The 24,036-nt window shown below is 35.2% G+C and overlaps 1 protein-coding gene across 1 annotated transcript in view; it reads left to right on the plus strand.

The window, feature by feature from the left end:
- The window catches only part of LOC149778347 (uridine-cytidine kinase 2-B-like), a 38,837-nt gene extending 15,207 nt beyond the window's left edge, over nucleotides 1–23,630 (plus strand). The window contains exons 4-7 of the mRNA XM_089939168.1: nucleotides 1,837–1,979; nucleotides 8,876–8,973; nucleotides 12,011–12,059; nucleotides 17,109–23,630. Of these exons, the coding sequence (XP_089795294.1) occupies nucleotides 1,837–1,979; nucleotides 8,876–8,973; nucleotides 12,011–12,059; nucleotides 17,109–17,221 (403 nt within the window). The 3' untranslated portion in view covers nucleotides 17,222–23,630. The remainder of the gene's footprint in view (nucleotides 1–1,836; nucleotides 1,980–8,875; nucleotides 8,974–12,010; nucleotides 12,060–17,108) is intronic.
- The last annotated feature ends 406 nt before the right edge of the window (nucleotides 23,631–24,036 follow it).

Consider the following 24,036-nt stretch of genomic DNA (forward strand, 5'->3'; position numbering starts at 1 on the left):
GAGTTGAAGGGGAGGCAGAATAATTGTACAGAGGTCAGACATGACTTGTTGAGTAAAGCTTGTCAGAGCATGTGGGGACTTAAGAGTCAAAGAGTTTCCAAAATCTTTCTAAGATTTCTCTGGCAAACATTTTCACACTGTGAATAGTGCATGATATTTATGCCTACATGATCATTTACTTAGTACATAAATTATTTAGTCAAATCTTGTGTTCTGGCAGAAAAGTCCAAATTGTCCTTTATATCATGCAAACTCTGAATGCAGGTTCATCTTTCAAGCTTGGTTCTTGAACAAATGCCATGCACTAAATACCATTATCATCCTTTTTTTGAAAACTATTAATATTATTTTCAGCAAATAACATCATTTCCTATTCAAACAGTTCATTGTATAAATTCATTATTCATAACTTCTGGACCGCTTCATGGCCTAAGTGGTTAGAGTGTCTGCCTCGGATGCAGGAGGTTGCTGGTTCGAACTCCGGCCAAGTCATACCAAAGACTTATAAAAATGGTACTAACAGCTGCCTCGATTGATGCTCAGGACTAAGAGGTTAGTGTTAGGACTAGTCGGACTGGTGTCAGGATAATGTGACTTAGTGGAAGATGATGCTACATGTCTGAGGCATGATGCCCCAGTGATAGGCATCACTGTAACCTGACACACTGCAGACATCGTAGCGATATGACTGAAAAATTGTTCTGAAAGCTGTTTTAAAAACAAAATCACATGCACATACACATAACTTCTGGTTGAAAAGGGTTTTATACAAAGATTTCTTTAAGCTTTCCTTTTGACTGTTTATCGTGAAGTACAATTTTTCTTATGTATTTGATGAGGAGGTAGCTAATTCAGCTGCTTGCATTTTGTACCTAGGGTTTAAAAATGAACACACCATGACCAGATATAGAAAGTGTCAACCCATTATTGACATGTCAGCTTTGTTCAAAGACATGTAATGCCTTTGAAGTTGAAACACTGTTCCCATCATGTATTTACTAACAGAAGTGTATGGTCATCCATGATCCTTATTTCTGTGTCTTGCAGATTGCATGGAAATTTAGTCTTCAAATTCAGTTACAAAGTATTATATCCAATTTTAATATGTTTATTGGTACCCAGCAATTTAATTCTGCACAAAATATTTATCCAGCCTTGGTAGTAGAGGGAAAATCAAATCCTGCTTCCAGATTGCACTCTTATTTTTCCATGGTTTCATACATAAGGTTCAGGAAATCACCAAGGATTAACATGCATTGCATTTTAGTAGATTTATCAAGTGACCTGGTTTTTGCCAAAAGTTAATTTTTTTTCATGATACAATTTTGTAATGTAAAGACTATGTGTATGATGATGAAGGTTGGAATCGGTCAATTAGTAGAAGCTTGTTTGTTTTGCTATTTAACTGCACATCATACAGTGTAGCAATAATGAGTGTAGTGTAGCAAGAATGAGTGTAGTGTAGCATTAATGAGTGTAGTGTAGCAATAATGAGTGTAGTGTAGCAAGAATGAGTGTAGTGTAGCATTAATGAGTGTAGTGTAGCAAGAATGAGTGTAGTGTAGCATTAATGAGTGTAGTGTAGCATTAATGAGTGTAGTGTAGCAAGAATGAGAGTAAAGGGCTACAGCCACCACCTAGGCGAATCTTGGTAGGATTAAAATAAAATAACCTCTTCCTTGTGAGTTCATCACTCTAACCACTTACCATGGCCGGCATATGCTAGATTGTGGATATTCCTTCTGAGAAGATAACCAAAATGTTAGGAATAATCATTTGAGTAGGAACTAATTTATGTCCATGTGTTTATACTCCTGTTATTTTTTTTCACTGCAGAAAAAATGAGAAGGAAGTGATATATGCACCCGATGTGGTTCTATTTGAGGGAATCCTAGTGTTCTATTTCCAGGAGCTTCGAGACATGTTTCACATGAAGCTTTTTGTTGACACGGATGCAGATACTCGTTTATCACGCAGAGGTATGGCAAAATGAACTCTGTAGCATGCAAACAAGTTGATATTTTAGTTTAGTTATTCTAAGGAAGGAGAGATCCATTGCAATCATTATTGTTGACAAAAGTCAAGCACACAATACAAATTAAATACACGTAGAGACATTGGTTTGAAGTGAAAATACAAATGTTGTTGTTCCTACTTTGTTTAGATGTCTGGTCATATCAACTTTGTGATTTCACCAAAGACTTTTATGCTTGCCAGTTGGTGCTAAATGAAAATAGTACCAGTCTGATATCTGATATAGCTGTCACTGTTGATCTTTCTAAATGGAAAGTCACACCAACATGGGGTTTTCACCAGAATACTTCTTATGATTTATTGTTGAACCTAAATGAAAATGGTGCCAATGGTATTGGCTTGAATTCCTGGAAAATAAATTTGGCCAGTAAAGTGTCAGTCCCTTTGAAAGACTTGTTAGAATTATCTTTTCCTTCTTAATTGGTTTTTTTAGGTGCTGAAAGGGTGCAAGAAGTTTCTATGACAACAGCATGAAATACCTCATAAAAAGCAAATAAATAAATCTCATTGACATCCATAGTTTAATGTCTTCTTGTTCTAAAAGTGTCAGATATGCTCTTAATTGTGGTGTTCTGTCATGGGGTCTCTTTAAATAGTAGACTTTATCAGTTCATGTCTCCTGGAAAGTCTTTCCAATGTACGATAACAGACTGCTCCAGTGGCCTAGTGGTTAGAGCATCCGCCTCAAATGCAGGAGGATGCGGGTTCTAACCCTGGCCGAGTCATACCAAAGACTTCTCAAAGTGTATTTTTGGCTGCTTCTCTAGGTGCTTAGCACTAAGAGGTTAGTGTTAGGACTGGTTGGCCTGGTGTCAGGATAATGTGACTGGGTAGGACATCATGCTACATGTCTGCGGCATGATGCCTCAGTGCTAGATATCAACTATAAACTGCCACATTGCAGACATCGTAGTGATATGATTGAAAAATTGTTAAAGCTGCGTTAAAAATCCAAATCACACACACATATATGTTAACATCATCAGTTACTTTTTATGTGAACAGTGCAAAATGATGAACATTAATTGAAAAAGAGTTGACTTCTTTGATTCTTCATTTATTCTACTGACCATAACAGAAGCTTGATGGCATATAAATGAATATAGTTTCAGCATTGAGACCCATTGATTCTTTGTAGGCTTTCAGTTTATCAGATATGTCTTGTGCAGTTATAGGAGGCTCCACAATCGGTATATTTCCCAAGAGAAAGGTTTTCTGACCACAAGGGTCTTCATCGATCACACAGGCATTCACAACTAGCTTCTCTTTAACTTAAATATCAGTGCTTTCATCTGTTGAAATGGCTAACAATGATCACCTCAGAAGCTGTTGATTGATACTTGATAATATTACATTTGCAAATGGCCTCTTGAATTTCCCCAGCACTCTGTCAAGACATGTATGTCTCATTTTTACCTTGTTCTAAATTCCTAAAGCTTCTCTGCCCTATAAATGACAAAAATCAGTAAAAAAATCCATGCTTGCTATTCCTTCCTTAGCTAACATACACAACACACGACTCCTATCATTGTTTGTCTTCCTAGTGACTGCATTGTTTGTTGTAATGACAAAATTTGCTGCTCAGAGCATCAGCTCCAATATCTTGCTGATGGTTCCTGCACTTTTTATGGTTAGTTAAGTTTAGGTCCCAGTGCAGAATGGTCCAACATCTTCAATAGCGTGGGCCCAGAGGACCAAAAATGTGAAGTATGTTGGCCATATTTAATACTGATTACAGTAATTAAACTATAATTATAGAACTGACTTTTTATATGATCATGGGCCACAAAAAATGACCAGTTGGCCACATTTGGCTTGCTGGCCTATAGTTGGATCACACTGTCCTAAAGTTTTGACATCCAGTCATCAATGAATTATTTTTGTTGCAGTATAATTTATTTTCATGTGAATCATATTTCCAGCCTACTTAGAACACTTCCATGAAGTTTTCTTCATTGTTTCTGCCATCTTGTAAGTCAAGTCTTTATTGGAAGTTTCAGTTTCAGTTAATCTTTTTTCGCTTGACATGGGTGGATTTCTCTGTCTTGTTTAATACAGTTATCATCTCTATGGTCATTGTTGTCATGGCTTGAGCATGATACTGGGGAAATGAAATCTAATATCAACCATTAAATGTCTGCTTTTAGTAAAACTTTGCTACCCTTAAAATATGACATTTTGCCAAGGTTGCATCATGTGGCTGTTAGCATGTGACCTATGAAAATTGCAGACTCCAAATTTTTCTTTTATAGCAGATGTTAATAAAACTGAGGTGAACCTTACCCTAGTATGTTATTTGAAAACTTTATTTCATTTTTCCATCCAGGTTATTAGAGTTCTAAGCCATGGCTGATTCCCAGTCTGAATATATATATAAGAGAACGGGGAGACAGGCTGAGCATAGTTGCAATAGGAAAAGAACACTTGATGGAATTTGTTAATGTTCATTTCAACAAGCATTGAGAAATTTGTGTATTTAATGATTTGTTGGTGCAGATGTGTCAAAGTCAAGTTCAAAAATGTGCCTTGTGCCACTTTTAGCAATTGAAAATATATTTGTTTGGGACATGGTGTATATTTTACACACATCACACAAAGGCACATCCTGGCTGAAATATGGAACATGTCTGTTAAATATCTCCAAACTTTAATTAGTAACATTTTATTTTAAAAGAAAAACTGTTTCAAGTTTTCAGGCGACTGCATAGTTTGTCATTGTAAATAAAAACAACATGCAAATGCTACATTTTCTGTAAGTCTTTGATCTGCTTATTTCCTGTAGGGTTGTAGGCTGATTGTTTCCTGTAGGGTTGTAGGCTGATTGTTTCCTATAGGGTTGTAGGCTGACTGTTTCCTGTAGGGTTGTAGGCTGATTGTTTCCTGTAGGGTTGTAGGTTGATTGTTTCCTGTAGGATTGTAGGCTGATTGTTTCCTGTAGGGTTGTAGGCTGATTGTTTCCTGTAGGGTTGTAGGCTGATTGTTTCCTGTAGGGTTGTAGGCTGATTGTTTCCTGTAGGTTTGTAGGCTGATTGTTTCCTATAGGGTTGTAGGCTGATTGTTTCCTGTAGGGTTGTTGGCTGATTTTTTCCTGTAGGGTTGCAGGCTGATTGTTTCCTGTAGGGTTGTAGGCTGATTGTTTCCTGTAGGGTTGTAGGCTGATTGTTTCCTATAGGGTTTTAGGCTGATTGTTTCCTGTAGGGTTGTAGGCTGATTGTTTCCTGTAGGGTTGTTGGCTGATTGTTTATTATAGGGTTGTAGGCTGATTGTTTCCTATAGGGTTGGTAGGCTGATTGTTTCATGTAGGGTTGGTAGGCTGATTGTTTCCTGTAGGGTTGGTAGGCTGATTGTTTCCTGTAGGGTTGTAGGCTGATTGTTTCCTGTAGGGTTGTAGGCTGATTGTTTCCTGTTGGGTTGTAGGCTGATTGTTTCCTGTAGGGTTGTAGGCTGATTGTTTCCTGTAGGGTTGTTGGCTGATTGTTTATTATAGGGTTGTAGGCTGATTGTTTCCTGTAGGGTTGTTAGGCTGATTGTTTCCTGTAGGGTTGGTAGGCTGATTGTTTCCTGTAGGGTTGTTAGGCTGATTGTTTCCTGTTGGGTTGTAGGCTGATTGTTTCCTGTAGGGTTGTGGGCTGATTGTTTCCTGTTGGGTTGTAGGCTGATTGTTTCCTATAGGGTTGATAGGCTGATTGTTTCCTGTAGGGTTGGTAGGCTGATTGTTTCCTGTAGGGTTGTAGGCTGATTGTTTCCTATAGGGTTGTAGGCTGATTGTTTCCTGTAGGGTTGTAGGCTGATTGTTTCCTGTAGGGTTGTTGGCTGGTTGTTTCCTGTAGGGTTGGTAGGCTGATTGTTTCCTGTAGGGTTGGTAGGCTGATTGTTTCCTGTAGGGTTGTAGGCTGATTGTTTCCGGTAGGGTTGTTGTTGTTGTTGTTGTTGTGGGGTTTAACGCCATTTTTCAGCACACGATAGGCTACACATGGCGGCCAGTATTAGTGGTGGAGGAAGAACCCGGGAAAATCCAGGAAAGAACCACCGACCCACGAGAAGCTACTGGCAAGCTTTCTCACATACCCACATTGGCTGAATCCAAGACTCGAACCCACGCAGACGGAGGTGAGATGGCAGTGACGGAGAGTGCTTTAGACCACTCGGCCACTTGGGTCCCCTCCTATAGGGTTGTAGGCTGATTGTTTCTATGCAAATGTTCAGGCAGTATATCCAGTTTCATTATTGATTTTTTCATCATGTAGGTTATGTAACAGTTAAAAACAATATCAAATTAATTCCAAAGATTTTTTTTTTAATTGCACTTGTTGGATATATTAAACACAGACATGTCATAATTCGAGGTCAAAAACACAGAAAATGTAGCATTTGCATGTTGAATGTGGTTCGGCATGCACCAAACATTGTGATCAGCCTGGGTCAGCAACTGTGGTGTATCCCTGAGTAAGGGAGTGGGTCGGTGGTTCTTTCCGGGGTTTTCCGGGTTCTTCCTCCACCATTAATACTGGCCGCCATGTATAGCCTATCGTGTGCTGAAAAATGGCGTTAAACCCCACAACAACAACAACAACAACCCTGAGTAAGGGACTTTAGCTTTGGTGCTGAATAACCAACTTATTTTGCTGCATCGTAAAATGCCAAACTAAAACCGAATTGGATGAATTTGCATGGTTACTACAGATCATGAATTTACACATGCAGTGAAAATATGATCCTTTTATAGAAACAACAGGGCTCTTTTTCAGTCCACAAATGTATTTTTATTTTTATTGCAAAACTGCAATAAATTGATTCCCATAGAAATGAATTAATTTATCATGTTTGTTGTAGTAGAGAATTAGGATATTATCAATTCATCATCATATGATAACAGAGCATTAGACTGCTTAGACAGCTTGTTTCCTATAGGGTTGGTAGGCTGATTGTTTCCGATAGGGTTGTTAGGCTGATTGTTTCCTATAGGGTTGGTAGGCTGATTGTTTCTGATAGGGTTGCTAGGCTGATTGTTTTCTATAGAGTTGGTAGGCTGATTGTTTCCTATGGGTTTGGTAGGCTGATTGTTTCCTATAAGGTTGGTAGGCTGATTGTTTCCTATAGGGTTGGTAGGCTGATTGTTTCCTATAGGGTTGGTAGGCTGATTGTTTCCTGTATGGTTGGTAGGCTGATTGCTTCCTATAGGGTTGGTAGGCTGGTTGTTTCCTATAAGGTTGGTAGGCTGATTGTTTCCTATAGGGTTGGTAGGCTGATTGTTTCCTATAGGGTTGGTAGGCTGATTGTTTCCTGTATGGTTGGTAGGCTGATTGCTTCCTATAGGGTTGGTAGGCTGGTTGTTTCCTATAAGGTTGGTAGGCTGATTGCTTCCTATAGGGTTGGTAGGCTGCTTATTTTTTATATGGTTGGTAGACTGCTTATTTCCTATATGGTTGGTAGGCTAATAGTTTCCTATAGGGTTGGTAGGCTGCTTATTTCCTATAGGGTTGGTAGGCTGCTTATTTCCTAAAGGGTTGGTAGGCTGCTTATTTCCAATAGGGTTGGCAGGCTGATTGCTTCCTATAGGGTTGGTAGGCTGATTGTTTCCTATATGGTTGGTAGGCTGGTTGTTTCCTATAGGGTTGGTAGGCTGATTGTTTCCTATAGGGTTGGTAGGTTGATTGTTTCCTATAGGGTTGGTAGGCTGATTGTTTCCTATAGGATTGGTAGGCTGATTGTTTCCTACAGGGTTGGCAGGCTGATTGCTTCCTATAGGGTTGGTAGCCTGATTGTTTCCATTAAGGCTGGTGGTCTATTTGTTTCCTATATGGTCGGTAGTTTGATTGTTTCCTATAGGGTTGGTAGGCTGATTGTTTCCAATGGGGTTGGTAGACTGCTTATTTCTTATAGGGTTGGTAGACTGCTTATTTCCTATAGGGTTGGTAGGCTGCTTGTTTCCTATAGGGTTGGTAGGCTGCTTATTTCCTATAGGGTTGGTAGGCTGATTGTTTCCTATAGGGTTGGTAGGCTGATTGTTTCTTATAGGGTTGGTAGGCTTTCAGTCCCATTGTTTCACCATTTTAAGCTAAACATATTCTTAATAAACTGTTGTTATCATGGGAACTGTGTAGTACATGTCCATACTGCACAACAGCTTGTGGCAATGCATATTTGAATATTCAGTTGTGTTATATGCATATGGTAGAGTATTCCCTCCCCTCCCCCAATTAACAGAAATTGTACTAGTTTGCTTGAATTATATTTCTCTTTCAGTATTGAATAAATAAATAATTCAGATATATAAATCAATTCATACTATCTTTTATGTTGCAATTTTAAATAATCCTCTATTGCATCTTTGATGTCAGAATATGATGTTGTAAAGAAATTTATTAGTGATAACTCTTGCAGGTCAGAGAAAAAGGCATCAGTGGCAAAGATAAATACCACTTTTTTCTCTATACATTTTGTAAGGAGATGATTTTTTTATTAGAATAGCTCAGAGTTATAAAAAAAATAATATACAATAGATTTGGAAAAATTATGTACATTTGAACGGGAAAATATGAACTCACTTATTTTCTTCTGTTCAGTACTGCACTTCTGATGTTTTAAATTTTCACTTTTAAAAACAAAGCTCATTCTTATTTTCCATACAGATGTAGTAATTATATTAATGTGGTAACTCCATCGCAGAAATTTTAGTGTTTCAAACCTTAAGATTAGAATAACTAAAGAGAGCACTCAGCTTTTGTGAAACAGACTAATCTGTGCTTGTAAATATATAAACACCATCGCACAAAATAGAATTGCCATTAAAACATTCTTACCTTGCCTTTATTCATTGGAAAGACAAATTTTGTTTCAGTTTTACGAGATACTCAAGAAAGGGGACGTGATCTTGAGCAAATTTTGAATCAGTACACAAATTTTGTGAAACCAGCTTTTGAAGAATTCTGCTTACCAGTAAGTAGTTATTTAAAATTGTATCTATTATCATTATTGTTGTTGATATTGTTACTGTTTTAGCTGCATTAATAGCGAATGATTATCAAACACAGCATTTTTGTCAAAGTAATTTCATCCAAAAAGACTCATCTTAAATTTTGGCATTTTATTGCAGATCTAGGAAATGTTTAGTATATGGGATAATACCTTTTGACTGAATTTATTTTCATGATCTCATTCAGAAATCTGATAATTTATCAGATCTATCCATTGCTGAAAACAGGGTCTATCCAAGTAATGCTTGATAATTGTCATGTAATGGAAAAATTCTAATTGTTTTCAGCAATTATGGTAAAGGGCTGTTCCAGTAGAACAGTAGAACATAAATGGGACCCAGGGAAAGCACTATTAATGTGGGATACTCACCCATAGATGCAATTTAGAAATTTCTTATCATTTTAATACAAACTCTGTGCAAAGTACCCTGAGATATATTTTTAAAATACTGCATTCCCTTTGTACCGTGTATATTTAAATGGAACAGTCCTAAAATCAGTCTGTATTTTTTATTTTCATAATCTTGTAATGATAGAATTTCTTTTAGAAATATTGAATTTGTATGAATTTTATTAAAGAAATGGAAACATCTCTTTTTTGTAGCAAGATTAGCAAAACATGAATTATTTATTGCATTGATCAAAGATGTTATAATTTAAGTATCAGTTTTTATAGATTGTACAGAAAGGCACAAAGATAGTCTGTGGGCTTAGAAAATAGACTTTTTAATCTATCTTTTGTGATTTAATTACACTTTTATTAATATTAATGTAAAGTGGGTTCAGAAATAATCATATTGATATAGCCATGTGATAATATACATATTTATATAGCCATGTGATAACATACATATTTATATAGCCATGTGATAAAATGCATTCTGTTGTTGAAGTCAGGTACATTCTATTTACTGTTTTAAAATATTTTTTACTGTTGAAACCTTTGTTTTGATAATTTCAACTGTATAGCTGTCCCACTTGATATGATGGTAGTTGGGTTTGGTAGCTGCCAACTTCTGTATGTATCTATAGAACCACTGTTGGGGTCAATAGTTGCCAAAAGTATTACACATATATACTGAACCTTTATATGGTAGTTAGGTCCATAACTACCCATTGTGTCACATGTATATACTTAATCGCCAGATGGCTTGAATGATAAAAAAACTGGATGAATGCATGTTTGTTTTTGTATAGGGTGGGTGGGTTTGGAATTGAGTGTCAAATATATAGCAGTAATTTCAGTTTATGTAACATAAATATATTCTGTCACTTAATGGTATTGTGCATTTAGTCATGTGACTCTGCTGCCAGTAGGTCATAATACCATTTTAAAGGCCGTCTTATTGCACATACCATTTTATTGTTCAGATCTACTGGATTTTAAAACTTAAAGAATTTAAATAAAAATAGTGATAAAACCCCTGGTATTTTTATGTTCTGTTGATGAATAGATGCCAGCACATCACAAGAAGGATTAGCAACAAATATGGTCAGTGTACCTGGATGCTCAACAAAGTGTTTCTACAGGGCTAAGTTGCTGATCACATGGAGTGTGCTTCAGGCAGTTTAGGTTGTCCTGTATAAAGTTACTATATGCATTAGCCAACACTGATCAATTACATTAGTGGCTTATTGGAGACATTGGTGTGTGCTAATGCCATTTGGAGTATAATATTTGAAACTGAATGAACACTAGTAGTTAATTACAGATATACAGATTGTGAAAACATGTTTTGGCAGTGCCCAAATTAAATACAATAATTTTGATGTAAATTATTAAGCTGATGGATGTTGAAGATGCTACCGTTTTTATTATTTTGGTCATTTGGTGTATAGCATTATCTCATTATGTCCAGAAATCATATGATAATAAAGCAGAGCTGTATATTCTTATTTTCTTGCTTTAAGAAGGCATTATATGGGACATACATCATCCATACAGCTATACTTGTATATATTGTTATTATTTTGTCAAAAATCTTTGAATGACCAACGATTTTTCTGTGAAATTTCAGCCAGATGTGTATAACTAGATAGTTTGAAGTATACATGTACTATAGTCAGGAATGTACCTCAGCTCAAATGTCATAAGTAACCACCTGGAAAATTTACTGATGGAATCTTGAGTGTGTCAAGGCTGTTAAGTTTCATCCACTGTAGATAAATACATTACAACTAGACTTCTTTTTTGTAGTACATTTGGATGTCTGGCTCTTAGGTCAGGGACATCAAGGAAAAATGTAACATTGTTACTTGATGTTGTGTTAGGGCTGTTAATTTTGAACCACTGGAGAGGCATGCATCATGACTATATTCCTGTGTTTTGTACTGTTTTGAGGTGTCCAACTCCAATGTCAAGCACATAAATGGAAAATGAAATATTGTGACTTAATTCCATGTCCAGTCAGGCTTATATCAAGACTGCATTGTCTTTTGTGTACAATAGTGAAATCTCATGCTGTTATATGCTAATTGTGAAATTCTTTGATCATTTTGGCTTTAGTGTATGATGTGGTGGTTGTATGTACACTGATCTTTTACTGTAAAGCCCTTAATATTGCTCTTCTAATATATGTATTTGCATAATCAGTTCTTGCCTGATTAGAATTAGTTATTATAATTGGTTCTTAGCTGATTAAAATCAATTATTATAATTGGTTCTTGGCTTATTAAAATCAGTTATTATAATTGGTTCTTGGCTAATTAGAATCAGTTAATATAATTGATTCTTGGCTGATTAGAATCAGTTTTTATATGGTCCCATATATATTGTAACTCATTACAATCTGGCATCAATTAAAACATGCTTTATATTTCTTTGGCACCAATGAACCATTATGTGATGAGGAAATGCTGCATTTGTCTGCACGCCGAGAACAAAACAGATATGGGTAGATGATTTATTTAACATTAGTCACCACTCTGTGTACAGTCTTGACTTTTGGACATTCTTTTTAATTTTTTTAATTTATTCATTCTTAATGTTCTCTTTTCAGACAAAGAAATATGCAGATGTGATTATACCAAGAGGATCAGATAATACAGGTAATTATTTACCTGAGAGGAATACAGACATAACAATATTAATTACAGTGCTCTCCCTTAGTACCACTGTTCATGGTGGCCAAAGCAGAGTCTCATTTGATGTGCAGGAGTGTTATATTGATGGTATATCTTTATATTTGATAAAAACTAAAATATGGGAGTCAGTCTCATGCATGGTCTGTGTACTCGATAAGGTAGTTCAACTCTCTCAAGTGCCATAGCTGCATCTGTTAATATCCAACACTGATGCACTTTCACATATTTGGTTTTCATGCAAAAACAGAATTTTATTAACATAATTAAAGTAGACAAAACCATGTTATAATATGAGCAGTGGATTGCTGAGGGGCTTTTTACAGAGGGAGCTCTCACCATACAGCTGGTTATTTCTTCTACAGGTATATTACTTGATCATAATATCTCAAATTCATCACCTGTAAGATAGAAAAGACATTCACCATGTCTTTTGATTTGTTAAGCAGCAAACGTGCTTAAGGGGCATCTACATGCCAAATGTGAAGTCTGTTGATCATTGTTTTCCAATGGATTAGAGATAAAATGGATGGATTTTTTCACAGTCCTTGCAAACATGCTTCACCAGCTCAGTCATTGCTACCTTTGCTGGAGGCTTCTATGATACATTTCTTTTTAGTTTGAAGACATGCTCATTGGCACCATCTTTCTTCCTTGATCTGATGAGCATCAACAGGCCTTTCTTTTTGCAATGACTCCATGACATTTTGACTCAACTTTCTACAAAAAAGTGGTACTTTACACTGAAATCCCCGTTCTCAAGACATATATTGCCAGATCAGAATGCTTTTGTCAACACAGTGACTGGCTTGAAATGTTGCTGTGATAGGACTCAAAGCTTAATTTGGTCTTGATGGCTATATTTCAGCAATCAGAACATATCCTAAACCACTCCATCACAAAACCCGCTGTCAGACATGCCTGTGAGTCAGTCTCATGCATGGTCTGTGTACTCATTAAGGTAGCTCAACTCTCTCAAGTGCCATAGCTGCATCTGTTAATATCCAACACATGAAATACATGGATGCATTGTTAAAAGACCATTACAGTGCCATTACCAGGTTTAATCTCTGTTCATTCATTTACTCCACATGGAGACAGAAGAGGTTGGGGAAAAAGGTCATTAAAGATGCAAACTTTGTCTTTCCAATGAACCAGAATGCAGCCTTTTTCTTCCAAACATGGATTGGAAAAATGGGAAGGGCCCTTCAAAGACATGCCAGAGGGAAAATAATCCTACAAACCCTTCTCTTCATATGAACCTTCTAACTCTCCATGGAGCAGAATCTTTTCCCTGGAATTTCTTTGTTTTGTTGGTCTTCATATCACTGCAAACCTTGTCATCTTGTACCACTGGTTAATATGATATTCCATAGATCATCCTTCTTTCCTACAATAATAGTAGCTAAAACATTGCTTTCTGGCCCTAATGATCACAGTTTTTGACTGTACAAGGCAGATTCGGACAGTCTGGAAGATCGGTTGCATTCCATTTTTGTGTTTGGAAAATACCTACTTGGCATGTGCCAAGTTCACTATATGGATAGATCTCATTTCTGTGTCTCGTTGTTCAGATGAAGTGTGGACTTAGATAGAAGGCTGCTACTTCTATAGTGGTAGAAAGAAAGAAAGGAGCTGTGTCCTTTTCTTATCTATTAAACACCCTTTAATCCTGGAATGGATCACTATCACTTCCTGGTGTAAGGAGTTCATCAGCACCCATAAACACAACCTTTTCTGGTGAAGGAAAGCGTGAACATCTCTGACTAGCCTGGTTAGATCTGTGCCTAAGTCTCATGGAAGGGCGTAACTGTCTAGATCATCAGATGAATTGAGTTTCCTGGAGAGGATTCCTCAAGTAGGTCTCCATCACGTTATGACCAAAGCAACAAATGTTGGTGACCAGGCATCTGTCACCAGTCATGGATTACCAGTCACCAGTCATTGGATTTAGGCATCACACACCAGGCAGACCTACAAATACTGGTTAATGGGTATTCATCACTAGGTGCATCTGTTCTTTCTCAACAATTGCTTTTTTAACTTCTTCCCAAACCCTCTAAACCAGATTGATAGCACAAAGGTCTTTTCAGTTTTGTGCCATTGATACCATTGCTAAAAACATTTTAAAAAAACTCATTTAAATAACTTTTTTTTAAAAAATCACTATATAAGTTTGACCAAATTTGGCTGACAGCATCTTGGCACGATTCCTTTCAAATTTTTACAAATAATACTGGTTAATCATATATGACTGCTTGAAGGGACTGAAACTATATTGTCCAAAAAGAATTTTCAGCAGTTCAAGATCAGACCATTCCTTCATTTTAATGGCCAAGCATTGAAGCCATCTTTTGCACACCATTTTTATATTTGGAAAAGTTTATTTGCCTTGGAGTTTTATGCAGTTATTCATTTTCATATTTATGGAATTTAATTCTTTTGTTGACATCACATAACCACTACTGTATAGATGTGCTGTATTTTGTTGGCAACCCATAATCACTTATGTAGATGTGCTGTATTTTGTTGACATCACATAACCACTACTGTATAGATGTGCTGTATTTTGTTGACATCACATAACCACTACTGTATAGATATGCTGCATTTTGTTGACATCACATAACCACTACTGTATAGATATGCTGTATTTTGTTGACATCACATAACCACTACTGTACAGATGTGCTGTATTTTGTTGGCAACCCATAATCACTGTTATGTAGATGTGCTGTGTTTTGTTTGCATCACATAGCTGCTGTTGTATAGATGTGCTGTATTTTGTTGGCAAGACATAAACACTTGTTTATATGTGCTGTATTTTCTTGGCATCACATAACTGCTATTGTATAGGTGTGCTGTAGTTTGTTGGCAAGACATAAACACTTGTTTAGATGTGCTGTATTTTCTTGGCATCACATAACTACTATTGTATAGATGTGCTGTATTTTGTTGGCAACACATAGATACTATTTTATAGCTGTGCTGTATTTTGTTGGCAACATATAACTGCTGTTGTTTAGAAGTGCTGTATTTTGTTGGCAACACATAGCCACTGTTGTTTAGATGTGCTGTATTTTGTTGGCAACATTTAACTGCTGTTGTGTAGATGTGCTGTATTTTGTTGGTAACACATAACCGCTATTGTATAGATGTGCTGTATTTTGTTGGCAACACATAACCATTGTTGTATAGATGTGCTGTATTTTTTTTGGCATCACATAACTGCTATTGTATAGATGTGTTGTATTTTGTTGGCAACATATAACAACTGTTGTATAGATGTGTTGTATTTTTGGCATCACATAACTGCTATTGTATAGATGTGCTGTATTTTTTGGTAGTATATAACTGTTGTTGTTTAAATGTGCTGTATTTTGTTGGTAACACATAACCACTGTTGTCTAGATGTGCTGTATTTTGTTGGCAACATTTAACTGCCATTATGTAGATGTGCTATTTAATGCTACTACATTTACTTGTACATAAATACCAATATTCTTCAGTGATTCAGTTGTCAAATTATCCACTATGGCAGCTATATTTAATTTAAAATTGGCTTTGAGATTGATGACTTTAGGTGAGTAATTTCATATCCAATTGGATCTCTTGTTTATTCATGAAATTTAAAGTTTAACTCTTATAATTTCATTCTGGGAGTCCCGGACATACCACTCATTTTTTTATATTTAGAGGACCATCTGGTCTTTGGATTATCAATGCATCTGTATGTTTCTGTCTATGGACAAAGTTGTTCAATTTTTTTTCTTCTTCAGTTCATCATAATTCATTTACTTTTTGGCCAAGCTACTTAACTCTTGGCAAAAAATTCAGATGCATTATTTTCTTTCTCTTACTATTTTGCTTACCTTTGAATCATTACAGCCAATGTTATATCTTGGGTTGTAATGTCAGACAATTAATAACTCAGAAAAACTTGAATAATACATTATCATAATGTTTAGCAACAAAAATCTTCCCTAATTAATTGCTGCATCAAAATAATTCCTAATAAAGAAAGGAGTCACGTTTCATTTGTGGGTTTCCCAGTTACACATAGATTATATGTTTGTACTGTACATACCTAAAATATTTTTTGTTTAATCTTTGGAGCATTCAGTCTTTACTTACTATGCTTTGTGTTTTTATTTAAGCTTGGGTAAGAATAGAAAATACAGACAATGAGCTTTTGTAATATAGTACAGAACATAATTGAAAATAAAATTGAAAACGTTTGCAGACTCATCATTGAACATTCCAAGATTTAATATATATCCCGACTTGTTCATATATGGCTAGAAATCCAAGAGAGAACAGTAAGTGAAATCAAATTTATGTAGGAAGGGAAATTTCCATTTTGTTAACTTTTGATTCTGGTCATTTTGCTTTTGTAGTTTTTTTAATTGTTGTGATGAAAATGATGTACATATTTTTCAGAACCACAGGGAAATATCACCATATGCTGTGTTTTATAAATACTTAGATAAGTCTTGTGATGAACCACATGCCACACGAATTTATTACCCTTTTTGGGAAGCCATGGTTGCTTAGTTTGTAAAGTTTTGTATTTGTAATCCTGGTGTCACTGGTTCTAGGTTGGCTGTCTTTGGAAAAGGCACTTAGCTCCCATTTTCTTTGTATGATAAAGCATATAATGCATTGAAAGTGCCATTAAGATCCCCAAAAGAAATTCCACTCACAGAAATGGGATCTATACTCACCCAGTAACAGGAATCGTGTTATAATGATGGGCCTTTTAGTGAGACTGCCTTATAAATGAAGTACGTGATACATATAATTTACTAGAACTTAATGAAATGGGATTCACAACCATTCTCACCTTGTAATATGAAATGTGTTATATGGAAGGGCCTTAGAGTAAGTTAAAGCTGTGAATTTTATTAGTTTGTTACTTATAACTTAACTAAAATTTATGCGAATATAGTAACCTACTAACCAACAGTTTTTTTTTATAGATTTCCAAAAATACGTAATTTTTTTAATTATTTTCAGTTGCCATAGACTTGATCGTTCAACACATACAAGAACTGTTGAGACCATCTGGTAAAAGAACGCGTCATTTCTCAGAGGGTTCTGGTTCTTATGGCTTGGGACGACCTCATTAGTGTTTGGTTTACATCAAAAGAATTCTAGCCTGAGTCATCGTAATCATGTGTGCACAATATTTTAAACTCAGCTGTTCCATCATCTCAGCTAATTTTGTGGGTATAAATTAGTGTGGTTGGCAAAAATAGGAATTTTTGTCAGTGCTTAAATTCATGGAGTAGGGAACCTTGGACCATCATAGGGGGAAACTTAGCAAAAAATGACACTTTTATCAGGTAATTTAGCCTGTTCTTCCACAAACATAGCTTAAGGCTGTTCAATTAAAACATACATGAGACCCAGGGAAGGCACTTTTAAAGCGAGGTAGTCACCCACAGATGCAATTTGGAACTTTCTTATCATTTTAATATAAACTCTGTGAATTCAAAATATCCTGGCATATTTTTTTTTAAACCTGCCATTCCTGGGTACCATATATGTTTAAATGGAACAGCTCTTACCCAGTAACTTTAGAGATATCATGGTGAATTTTCACAGTCTAAAGAGTAGATGGCCAGAGGAAATTTACATTTATATTTATGGCGTATAACAGGAAGCATTTGTTTATCATCCAGTGTACGAGAATTAGTTTTAAGTGCCCTAGTGGTCAGAGAAGGCCCAGCTCCACTCTGTTATCACTTTTCTCATATCATCGGAAAGAGGTGTGATTCCTCCCTCTTATGGAAGCCTAGGCTAGTCTCTAGTATTGAGTCTTATTGATTCCATAGAAAGATAATTTTTCTTTGTGTCATTAAATATGTATTTGTAGCAACCACAAAAGTTAACACAATTGATACTTTATAAATAATGAATTAAGTGCACATGTGTATAATATTGACTTGTGAACCATTCTGAAATTTCCTATTAGGATCAATGTCATAGAACTCTGATACAGTTTTAATATGGCCACAAAAAGTGTTCTGTTGGGGCAAACTATAATTATTATATACCTAGTAAATTCATGATTTCTTGTGCAAGTATAGTGATTTGAATGATCCAGTAAATTTTCCACATATTGGGCATTGTCAAGCACTTTATTGGTGCTGCTAAGCACACATGCTACCAAGTAAAATTGGTAGTATGTAACATGTCACCATCAGTTTATCATGATGTAACTGTAAGTGAAATCAGGTCATGTCATAGTATGTATTCATGAGTGATTGAGTCATACAAATATAACAAGATTTCTTTAGATATATTCACTTTAATTTTATGAAAACCAATTTAAATACATTTTTTGGATTAATGGAGGTATATAATAAACAAATTAGTGTTTATACTGTTGGATATTGCAGTCTCACCTGAAATACATGGAGATCACAAGCTTGTCCCATTATAATTCAGTGTTGTCCACAACATCCAATAGTATCAACAACAGCATCTTTCTATAAATATGGGTAAAGTCTCCTAGTTCAGTCCACATTTAGTTCTGAAGTTCTATTGTATGTATGTATGTATGATCCTAAAATATTTTTTTCTTTCTTTCTTTGCTGGACATGACCAACAAATGAGCTCATGGCATTTTGGTAACTTGTCACATCTGCAGAGCTGCTTACCACAAAAATATTAAAACGGGTACATTTGGTTAACTTTTCAGGAGCATTCAGTAACTTTCAGGAACATTCTACGGGTACATGCATATTACTTTTTTAAACACAAAAGAAGACAATATTTAATCTACAAACTTACCAATGTTTGTGTTGAAGTCTATTTCTTGAGTGCATGGCTGTAGCATCACTGCAGGTTATTTTTATTGTATGAACCGTTTCTTGATTTAGTTTACGCTTCTGTCAGCATTTGAAAGCAATGGTGTTGATTTCGTCCTATTGTATAAAGCAGTGTATCCCCCAGGGGTGTAAACTTGAGGGTAAAAAATAACCCTTGGTGTCAGAACTGGGGGTCAAATAAAAAATGTGGGGGTCAAAAATGTACTGACAAATTTTCATATGACTTGTACTTTTTCAGCTTGAAATAGGATATTCAAACTTGCACAACATACTCTTTTTCTCTAAACATACAAATAAATCAACATGCACAATTAACAAACAAATGCATTGTCCATTTAAAGAATAATTTTATTAGTTCATTTTTCATTTAATGTTGTACTTTTAACAGTCCCCTTATAATCAATATGAAGCAATATTATAGCCCAACACAGTACATACAAGCCAATACAAAAAGCCAAATAAATCTTTTTAACCAAATGGCAGTTAATTTACTGCCTTTCATAAAATATGTACTATCATTGGTTTCATTGTACTTTGTCCTTGAACATATTTATCCAAATATCAAGGAGGATAATGATTCATCTTCTTTCTAATAAGTTACACTTGAACTTTAAGATCTATCTTTTATTGCATCAAAGTTAAAAACCAACAAAATCTGCAATGACCCGCTGACTTTGTACTTCAAATAACGCATTTGTCTCTGCAAGTTTACTGATTTCTTTGTTGTGAAAGAATGTCTTGGGTTATAATGTGTTCTCCATATATCTTGTGGTGAACGAGGGCAGATTTTTTAAAATTCTAAAACCCTGTCAAGAAAGGATTATTCACTTTTGCAGTCTTCGCAATCACGCGATCATAAGTCACACCGGTAATCCTAATGTATGAATACCGTATTCCAGTTAAGGGCATTATTTTCTCCATTTTTCATTAAAGTTAGATCCACAGTTACTCTTTTGTTTTCTGCTTCTTTCACATTTTTCGCTAATGATTTTTAGTGCATGGCATTTTAATCTGGAGATCACCTTTCTAGTGCAACAAGCATTGAGATTAAACATCTAGATGACGGCTTGCTGAGCTTGATGGAAATCGCGTGAGAACTCGCGAGATTAGGGGACGCTACTCCGTCATAACATTGCCTATGCTAGTCTGGTTCATTGTTTCGAATGTTCCCTGCGTTGCACTCTGCTATACGAATAGAGGCACGCAAAGCAAGGAACAAACAAAGCGGGGAACCAGTCAATGCCTATGCTCAAAGTATATATGATGCCATACATCGTCCAATGCATTGGGTATTAAATAAATCCTGATCACATGAAAATCCTTCGCGTCAAAAAAACGTATGGCAACAAAATGTATGCGTCAGTTTTCTCCAGCGTGCGTCCCTGACGCACAAATGTGCGTAAAGGAAAACACTGGTATAAAGTTTCTTTACATAGTACTGCCATCTTTTTAACAATTGCAGTAGACTTTGATCTTCTGCATTGAAACCTCATGGCCATGTTCGAGTCAAAAAACATTTCCATAAAGTCAGATGTCGATTGATCTGCTGCACTCATGGACAAGTTATTGTCTGCCAAAATCTTTACTAAAATTGTCTCCGCTTTGACAACAGCCATATCCATGTAGGAGAACGATATTGAGAAGTTTTTTAAAGATTGTGAAGAATCTTTTATTTGCTAGGTTTGTGTGCCTTTGTGATTCCTTGTGCCTTCTGCAGTCATCTCGGCCACCATGTGATATTGACATGCCAACTGAATACATATCACAAAATGTGAAAGACTTTCCTTTCCTAGAATTTTGCGAAAAATGGCCAAATTGCAGAATACTCCCTTTTGAATCTTTGTTAGTAGCGATTCTTTGCAGTATGTGTATTATCACTATGCATTTTGTTGTCATTATTCAGATATTCATCTTCAGACACTAGATCAGGAAGTGCTGGGAGAAACCATAATCTCTTGTGATGTACTTCTTGTGTTGTTAACATTTGCTTTATTTTTTAAAACAAATCCAGTGAACAGTAAGGAACCAAAAATTATGGTCTCTAGTTGATAATCACCAAGATCCAAAGATGAAATACAGATTACACCTAACTGAACTGAAATTTCAGATGTAAGTGTCATTAGCTATACAAAATATAAAAGAAGTGATTCTGTCATCTGGTTTAAATTAACTGACAACATAGCATATTGTTTTTTAAATTAATTGCAGTTACTGGATTTTCTTGAAAAATCGATAGTTCAGATTTACCTAAGTAAAATTAAATGCCCTCTGTCCAATATTGTTCGTTGATTGGTGGAATACAGAGTTGGAATTGCTTGTCTTGGGGATACCTTCTTTACAATAATAATAAAACAACTGGTATCTATATTTTTGAAATTTCTGGAACAACTCTGTCGGAACATCACAATTCGGACAGCAATTTTGGAACAGTTCCAGCGAAATTGAACAGTAGGCATCCCTGTATTGGACAATGGCCATGAGGTGCCCATAATTATTTCATGCAATTGCTTGGTAATTGTTTTTTCCTGACAGTTTACACTGTAGACACAAAGCACAAATCAAAGGTGTGAAAAGCTTATTTCCTGAACTTCTCAGAACCCTGTAGTTTAACAGTTACTTCTGTCTGTACTACAGAACTTACTTCACATACACCATCAGCTTTTCATTCCTTTTTATAGCTTTACAACAAAATATGTAGTCTAGGCCCCAATTAAAAGGGGAAAAAGATAATATCAACAACTAACTTTTATCCACCATGACTTGTTTGAAATAAAGCTTTAGCCATCAGATTTGGCATGTCAATTGAGTGCTATGTACTTTTGACATAGTAAGTCAGCTTGTTGTCAATTAATAATTGTTTAAAAAGCATTACAGTGGAATAAAATACTGTTGCAGGGTTTAAATCGATTGTATAGTTTTTTGAAAGAACAAATTATTTTCATTAAAAATAGAGAGGCATGGAAGAATAATTATTGAAACTAATGGGGAAATCTAGAACAAAATATGCATTTTTTATGTAGCCAGGTGAATACATTTTTTGTATATTGGATTTCACAAATGTCAGGCTGTTATGTAAATTTTTCATAAGAAATTGATGGCAAGAGCTTTTTGAGCTTTGGGAATTCTGATATGTAAATATGAAAATTGATTCATATTGTAATACCCATATTGTATATAATCATCATGCAAGAAATCACAAGATTTAATTTTTCTGATTCTCTGCATCATTTTTATAGGTCAAGAATTGAGTAGTCCAAGCTCATTTTTAATATTCTCAACTTATTGTTTGAGATAAAATGTTGTTTATTTGGAGAATTTACTACCTTATGAGAAGCTGTAGCTTGAGGGCTGTTCAAACAAAATATATCTGGAACCCAGTGATAGCTCATTTAATGTGGAGCAATCACCCATCGATGATATTTAGAATTTTGCATCATTTTCATATGAACTCTTTGGAGTAATCGGACCACCCTGGCATATATTATTTTTTAAAGTGCCTTCCATGGGTACAAGACACATTTTAATGTAATAGTCCGGAGCCGATGCTCCTACAAATATTTATCTTGTTCTTTTTATGATTAACTCAAAATATCACTTTTTCACAAAGACTCGCACTTTTGAGGACATCAGTAATCATTTAGTCTCAAGGATTTGACCATTTCAGTCACAAGTGTTTGTTTCTATTGACCATGCTTTTAAGTTTTAAAAAGGTTTTAAATCGGGACATATTTATAAAGAACATATTACTGAAATTGTTAAAAATTTTATTTTGGTCAAGTTTTATTTTCAAGGACTATTTTCTCATTATGAGTGTTCCTGTGTAATTTTTCATATTCTTTCTAGACTGGTTTGCTGATTATATTTTTTGCTTTAAAATTGTAGAAGGGAAGACAATGGGAAGAAACAATTTATGATAATTATCAACACTTGATGCTTCAAAAATCGATAAAAGTTTGTTCTTAGTGTGTTGTATTAATAAAAGTGTCTTTGCTTCATTGTAAGAATCATTTGAAGTAAATGTTTAGCAGTCATGTTAAATGACATACACATACCTTTTTTATATAGATTGTACTTGTGAAAATATGATTAGTGACTGTGTTAAACAGATAATAAATATGTACATTGCAAACAGGCAAATTGCATTTATCTTGAACAATGTAAAAAGCTTTTTATTTTGCTTGAATTGTAGAAATTAAAAGATTGTTGTATTTTACTTTTATTATAAAAACCATATTATGTTTAATGTCTTTTTTATACTGTTGTCACAGTAATTCAGCTAGTTTGAAATTTGATGTATGAGAGCAAGAAATTTTTATTGCAGTGGTATTGATTTCAAATTTTAACATGGGCATTTTTTTAATATTTGTTTATCACTGATTATATTCCCACTGCTACAAGGAGTATGTAATGGAATGGTGAGAACATGCTGTGTTAGGGTGAGAAAAAATTTCTGTATCTTGCAATTTTTACATTTCTGGTTAAATGCTGCTTGAAAACTGCATAGAAGGTAGGATTTTATCAATTTTTATAATGAGCACTTTACTTTGATGTACAATTAAAAAGATGTCAGTTTTGACAAATTCCAAGTAACTCAGTTGTATGCCTTGATATAATAGAAATTTCATTTATCGTACATGCCACAAAAAAAAACAATACCAAAACATTTGTCTACATTTTAATAAACTGTAGCACAAACCAATAATGTTGATTTATGTCTTGATTTTGCATGTAAATTAAAGTCTTGTTCTTATGTGCATCCTGTGCAATTTACTTAGACTAGGTCTGGCAACCAGTTTATGCTAGCAATCTGCACTCTTTGGTAACATTGTCTTGTCAAACCCCGTTATACTAAATTATTTGTCAGCTTATAACATCCACCTGCTTGGCTAATATTTGATCCATGGACCCAATACACAAAATATCACAAGAAGTAATTATATATGAATATTCATCTGCTCATGAATGATTGACAAAACTCGCTTCGATCAATTAATCAGTAGTTGAACTTATTTGCTTATGTACGTTTTCTCACTATAAGCCATCTAGGTATAGTGTAGTCCCTCACATCACACAGGTAAGGTCAAGACAAATTTAGCTTTGATATTGAT

This window comes from Sinohyriopsis cumingii, chromosome 17 (genome assembly GCF_028554795.1).
Source record: "Sinohyriopsis cumingii isolate HCF-2022 chromosome 17, ASM2855479v2, whole genome shotgun sequence".
NCBI lineage: Eukaryota > Metazoa > Mollusca > Bivalvia > Unionida > Unionidae > Sinohyriopsis > Sinohyriopsis cumingii.